The 7,110-nt window shown below is 38.2% G+C and overlaps 1 protein-coding gene across 1 annotated transcript; it reads left to right on the plus strand.

Annotated features, from left to right (window-relative positions):
* The first annotated feature begins 634 nt into the window (after positions 1-634).
* Positions 635-6,123, plus strand: LOC134612251 (protein kinase C theta type-like). The gene is made up of 9 exons (XM_063456597.1): positions 635-1,154; positions 1,810-1,910; positions 2,738-2,902; positions 3,016-3,107; positions 3,844-3,906; positions 4,022-4,160; positions 4,532-4,723; positions 5,691-5,819; positions 6,076-6,123. The coding sequence occupies exons 1-9, from the start codon at positions 635-637 to the stop codon at positions 6,121-6,123; spliced, it is 1,449 nt and encodes a 482-aa protein (XP_063312667.1).
* Positions 6,124-7,110: the final 987 nt, after the last annotated feature.

The raw sequence follows: 7,110 nt of genomic DNA on the forward strand, positions 1-7,110 counted from the left end.
TTGCTAGCACCCATGAGGGGTTTAATGTAAAATAATAAACAGGAGTGTGTGTGTGTGGGAGGAGGGGAGGGGAGGGGGGGGGGGAGGGAATGCTGTTAGTATATGTCAGATAGTAGTTACTGGAGAAATGCAACTTTCACAACACAGACTGAAGGGACCTGTATGGTGCCTTAATTATTTATTGGAAAAAAAACAGGTATAAGTGTCACATCAACCTGTCACCCCAACAGAACATAAATAATCCAAAGAGATTTCTTCCACAATTCTCAGCTCACTGTTGGATGGGGATTCTGGGAGTTGTAGTGCAGCATTATTGGAACACTCAGATAACCCATAAATTTGAAGTTAAAACTGGAATAATATAATATTAGTTTCTCCATTACTGACCGGTTCATATCTCCATATATGGTCAGGTACTGTGACATCATACACACTCTGACATCATCTGATGAAACAATCAATCTCAAACCCACCTTCACTTAGAGTGTCTAGACACTTTGCGAGTGGACAGTGGCTACTGCATTGCTCGAGTGCTATTTTCAATCATTTATTGATTACTACTATTATCAGTTAGCTGATTGCTAAATACATTTGTGAATTTGAAAGCAATAGATTCACACAGTATAATATAAGCATGAAGAGAACAAGAAAACGTTCTTGGAAGAAAACTGAGGACAGTCAGGAAACTTCTGACGAATTAAAACAAAAGTATAGAAAGCTCAATAACAGCTCAAAACAGCAGATATCTCTTGGACATTCCAGCAGAAAGAGAAGCAGGAGCTGCAATGAGCAGGATATTGAGAGAGGGAGAGAACCCAAGAGACGGTTCATTGCTGAGGAACGTAGCAGAGATCAGGGCCTAAAACGATACAGGACCTCCAGTCATGATCAGGAGGAGCAGGTCATACAGAAAAGAGCAAAGGTCTCCTCATTTGCCAAACTGGGTCAGAAAAGTGAGAGAAAGTCTGCTGGAAAGAATGGTCAGTCATCTCCACCCAGAAAGCAAGCCCTGAAACGAAGCAGGGAATACGATCGAGGCGAGCAGCTCATGCAGAAAAGACCAAAGCTCTCCTCATCTGCCAAACTGGGTCAGAAAAGTGAGCGAAAGAAAGAGGAAGCAAACGAGCCAACGAGTGACAATGAATGTGATACAGGTAAGATGAACATACAAGTTTTAAATAGACTGGCTAATTTCAAATATTAGAGATTTTGCTCTCAATTGACCAAAAGCTGTACCCATTCAATGTCTCTATTTAATTAATATTTCCACACTTCAACTACCTTAAAGAGAAACTATAGTGCCAGGAAAACAAAAGTTGTTTTTCGGGCACTATAGCTCCCTATAGTGACCCCCTCCTTCGTTAAAAATCCTTTCTATCACTTACCTGATTCCAGCGCTGAAGTACCTCGGGGCAGTTTCAGGCTCCGCCTCCACTCCTCACCCGCTGTCGTCAGCTGGTGTGGGAGACCTTATGCGCATGCGTGGCAATGACTGAAGATGTCTATAGTGTTCAGGAGATGATTTAAACTGGAAAGTAATGGCATAGACCAATATTTCAAAACGTTTGATACATCTAGATTATTTATTCATACATTCTGAAATAGCGGATGGTATTCATGGGGAATAGATGGCAAGCTGTAATATGTTTTTAATGCATTTTTCCATAATGTGATCATTACAAACCATATTACTGTTTCATATAACTGGGTGGGATGGGAATATATGTAAAGCGGTTCTGGGGTAATTAAACTTGTTCCTGTGTTTATGATGAAATGGAGAATAATTATTATTTGTGTTAAACCTTTAAGGAGAAAGTAGACAGTCTGTGGTAGAACCAAAGAAGCCACTACCTCTGACAATCTCCGGTTATCAAATCCACAAAGTGCTGGGAGAAGGGGGCTTTGGAAAGGTGAGTCTACGAGCAATGTATACATCTTATTTAATACATCTATTGATCTAGTGGAGAACAATTACAACTTCTCGTTATCATCATTGTATTGCTAAAACAATTCACTGAGATTTCATTTATTGTTAATCTTTGTCATGTGTATGATATATGAATGTGGAAAATATAATCACATGTACAAAGTATTTAGAACAATTTATCGATACTCCAAATAAAATAACCAGAACTCTTCTATTCTGTGATGTTTAACATAGTTCTATTAAATCTTTGTAATCTAAACGTTCATCATTCACATCAGAATTGCCGACATAGGCCTCGATTTAATATGGTTGGATACGCTTTTCAAATGATCACAATGTCGTAGAAAAACGTTTCAAATCATTTTTCTACAGAAGTCACCATTACAGTCTGAAGAAATTTTTTGTAGACAAATAATTTATACTTTTTTTCTAGCAGATTGTGATCATTTGATTATCAAAGTTTATCCAAAAATCTTAAATTGAGCTCTGTTAGGTTATATATATATATATCCCTTACACAGCAATCACAGGTAGGAAGTTTTTTTTAGCTCTGTATATAGATCCCTTATATAGGGTTCATTTAGGTTCCCTAGCTGAATATACATCCCTTAAACAGAGTTATTACGCAGGTCCCCAAACCCTGCAAACACATCCCTCAGGTGGTGTTGGAGCGATGCTACAAAGTGATATTGGTAATGTGTGTCCACCATTTAAATGAAGATTTAAATGAAAAAGTAGCTGAAATTCCTACCTTCTTTTGCGAGATTGTTGCTGATATGAGGTTTTTGATTCTCTCTCTCTGATACTCAGGTGATGCTTGCTTCCACCAAGGAATGTCCCACCAATTATGTCGCTATTAAACAAATAGACAAAGATAGAGTTGAGGAAAAGGAGATTCAGAAAGAGAAGCGGATACTGCAAATGGCGAGCGGCAGTCCCTTCCTATGTCAGGGACTCGCTGCCTTCCAGTCCCAGGTATGAAACTCTGTGTCCATAATGTTTTCTTATTTCTATATGGCTGATTGTGTTCTGTTATCATTATTGCATTATATTTTAACTGGATATTTGTTGTGTCTCTTTTGAAATAGGAGCACGCCTATCTAGTCATGGAGCACGTACCAGGGGGTACTCTCAAATCCTATATGACTGGGAGGGAAAGTCTGCCCCTGGCTCAAGCAAGGTGAGTCATCAAAAGCTCTACCAGGAGGGGGTGAAATGTAAGAGGCGATGGATATACCCCCATATTTACATATACCCTCTATAATACTGCTATCCATAGAGATCGATTAGGGGAAAACACTGGACTAATACTAATGTACTAAACCAGAATTCCCACTTCAATATCAGCCAGACAATGGGCAATAAAAGAAACCCAGGTCCTGCAACAGAATACGTTCTGTATGGACTGACGGTAGATCGAGAGCCGCTATGGGTCAGTTGACCTGCTGCAAACATAAGCTGACTTCAGGGTGTACCTCCTTCTACACAGTGCATACTGCTTTAAATACACATTTCTATTACCATGGATCTTCTGAAAAAATTTATATATTTATAGATTATTGATTTGTACATCTAACAAACTGAAAGGGACTCATAGAATCGTAGAGTAGTCAGTGTTTTGTGGCAGAGAAATTAAACGGGTTCAATGGGTAACATATCAAGAGAAAGTCTTTCACTTCCACCACACGGGTGATTATAGAGTAAAACCATTCTAGGGATAAGGTTTCCAAATTTAAAAAAAAAAGATGGTTTTAATAATATAAATGATAATAAAGTAAACTCTCTCCATGGTTCTGCTTCATTTAAAATGAAAATGTTATGTATACCTTTGTAGCAGAGTGTGTACCCTGTCCAGGTATATTTTATTTATGATTAATGTTTGTTACAGATTGCATATGCTCTATTTTGTTTTCCAGGTTCTTTTCAGCAAGCCTTGTTTGTGGGATCCAATTTCTCCATTCCTGCGGGATACTTCATGGGTCAGTATAAGCGTTTGTTTCTTAAGAAAGCGCTAATGTACACTAAAGAGAAATTACGTGTGTATATTTCTGCTCTCTCCTTTATCTCACATTTATATCTGTCTTCATTATTTAGGGATCTGAAGCCAGGCAATATTCTCCTGGATGCCAAGGGCTGTGTCAAAATAGCCGATTTTGGCCTCTCAAAAGAGAATATTTTTACACATACCACAACCAAAGGACTAGCTGGAACACCGCATTACATGGCACCAGAGGTTAGTTAGAGGGTGCGGTTATGTGAGCCATAGGGAGAGGAGTTAAGTGGAGTGGTATAAGAGCAATATAAAAGTAATTAGACGAGTAGGTTGGAGTAGTAAAGGGATGAGTTATGGGGTGTTTTATGAGCAGTAGGAGGATGAGTAACACAAGCTGAGTATGAGGGCAATATTGGACTATTAGTGGACGGACTCAGGGGGAATGAGATTAGACTAATTTTGGAATAAAATGATGGGGATTTTATGAAAAGTTGTTAGATAGACTGTAACAGGTTTGGAGTCTTTGAGAATAACACTGAGTAGAAATAGGTTAATTATGGGACATGTAATACCATATTTGATAAAATGACATATCTTCCATGTTTTGACAGATACTAAGCTACAAAAGGTACGGTCAACCAGCAGACTGGTGGTCATTTGGCATCATTCTCTGCCGCATGATCACCGGGCAGTATCCCTTTAATAAGAAGCTTGGCAGGGTGGAGTATATAAAGAAAGTATTAAGCTCTAACCCATGCTACCCAGCCTGGCTGTGGAGTGATCCTAAAGATCTCTTGAACAAGGTAAGGAATAGGCTGTCATAGGAGCAGATACATTGTAAGGTAATATAGAATGTGCCGGTTAAAGGGACACTATACGCACCCAGACCACTTCAGCTCATTGAGGTGGTCTGGGTACAATGTCCCTGTCTCACTTAGTCCTGCAATATAAAACCTTTCAGTTTTTCAGGATATCATATTAGGTCCCTCAGTCGGATGATGTCAGAGGAGGCAGAGTGAGTGATTAAAGGTTTTTTAACCCTTTACGTGCTGGGTGGTGGGTGGCGCGAGGAAGCCGGAGGGCACTATAGTGTAAGGAATCAGATTTGTATTCCTCACACTATAGAATCCCATTAATGTTTTAAGTGGATATAATAATAATGGATGTTATAAAAGGGGTTGTAAAGAAGCCTAGAGGAGATATGGGGTCGTTACTGGGAAGAGATACTGGTTATATTTATGGAATATGACTTGTTATGTTCCAGTGCTGAGCAGATTCAGATTTCCCCCTTAATGCCAATTACCCTTATTGCACAAGTTTGAAAGCGGCATGGAGTGGTGGGTTGAAATGCCTGAAAATATTGAAATTCTGATGATTAATTGGTTAATACTAATATTTAATAATGATGGCAGATGAAAACGTAGATATTCAATTTACAAAATGTAATCATATTTATTACTATCTACCGTCAACCAATAGACAAATAAAGCAGCCATTTTGTATTCCTATTGGACGACATAAGAGGAAATCGTTATAAATAATTAGATTTGCATCTCAGTAGTAAAATTTAGCTTTTTGTTAATGTAATAATTTACAACAAGCTTTTCACAAGCACTGCCTCGTTTGGGAATTTGCTAGAAGGGTAAAATGGTTTCCTTCAGCAGAGGTGATTGCATTTAGTTTGTGTTAACGTACATCAAAATATTACAGTTTAGAGATATCACAAAGTAAGTGTATTATACTCTGTTTATCTTCTCTTTTTCTTACTAGCTCCTGGATAAGGACACTTATACACGCGGTGTGATGGGGAGGCATATTCGGGTGCACCCCTTCTACAGAGACATTAATTGGGAAGACCTAGAGAAGGGGGAAGTGAGCTGTCCATTCTTGGCATTTCTAGTAAGTGCGCAAATAATCTGTATTTACAAACTGAGGAGGGATTTTACACAATAATAATTCCACCACCACAACATGAAAACTAATTCCTTGATCCACCAGTAATCACTTCCCAGAATGGGTTCCATTTAAACAAGAACTGATTTCACATCTCCACACCATTACTGTGACCATTATAAACTGCACATTTGTATTGATACGTAAGACGTAGACAATGCCGTACGATGCCCAACTAATTACATTTCATTTCTTGTTGCAGACACGGGATCTAGATTCAGGAACCTCGGAAAGCAGTTTTTCTTTTTGAGAAGTAACAGCTCTTTATTTGAAGACCATGTCATCAGTGGCCTGTCATTCACAATCTCTGAATGTCAGGAATTAAAGAAAACAAGAAAATACTAATGTCAACACTACATATAAACACACTATTACACTCAAAGTCAAACACTACACACAAGTAAGCCACTGCTTTTAAATGGAAGCAGTACATGCAAACACAACAATACATATAAATAATACACCCCCACATTCACTCACACACATACACATACAAAAACATGCTTACATCCAAATATACAAACACTGCTCAGTGCTAAATACAACCCTGCAAGGATGGTTGATGAGGAGGAGGGGCAATTCTACATTAGTTCCACAACTGATGAAAACAATTGCATGTAGGCACTGTTACAAATAGGGATGCACCGAAATTTCGGCTGCCTAAATTTTCGGCCGAAAATGGGCCTAACACTATGGGACAGGGGAGGCGGGGAACACTATGGGACTGGGGAGGAGGGGGTAAAGAACACTAAAAAAGAGGGAGGGGAGAGGAACACTAGAGAGGGGAGAGAGGAACATTAAGCGGGGGGGACCACTAAAAGAGAAGTGACATTTTTATATTAGATTAATTAAATTAATTAAAAAGTCTAATATTAATAAAAAAAACTTTTAAAAAATCATTTGGGGAAAAAAGTCATTTTCGGTTTCGGTTTTCGGCCAAGGGCATCCAGAATTTTCGGTTTCAGCCCAGAATTTTCATTTCGGTACATCCCTAGTTACAAATATTGCTATATTGTAAATAAATACATTTAAAAAAAAAACATTTTGTGTATGTTTTGTGCATTCCTTATTGCATACATATATTGTTATGGTAACACATCATTCATCATAAATGTAGTCCTTATTACTATATTTTTTTTAATTGATGCTAATAATCTTTTATTTATATGGTTTTGAAGGTTAGGGTATTTTATGGTAATCTTCTCCATTTCAGTTTGCTGGTTAAATGCCATTGCTA

The sequence above is a fragment of the Pelobates fuscus genome, chromosome 5, assembly GCF_036172605.1.
Source record: "Pelobates fuscus isolate aPelFus1 chromosome 5, aPelFus1.pri, whole genome shotgun sequence".
In the NCBI taxonomy this organism is placed as follows: domain Eukaryota; kingdom Metazoa; phylum Chordata; class Amphibia; order Anura; family Pelobatidae; genus Pelobates; species Pelobates fuscus.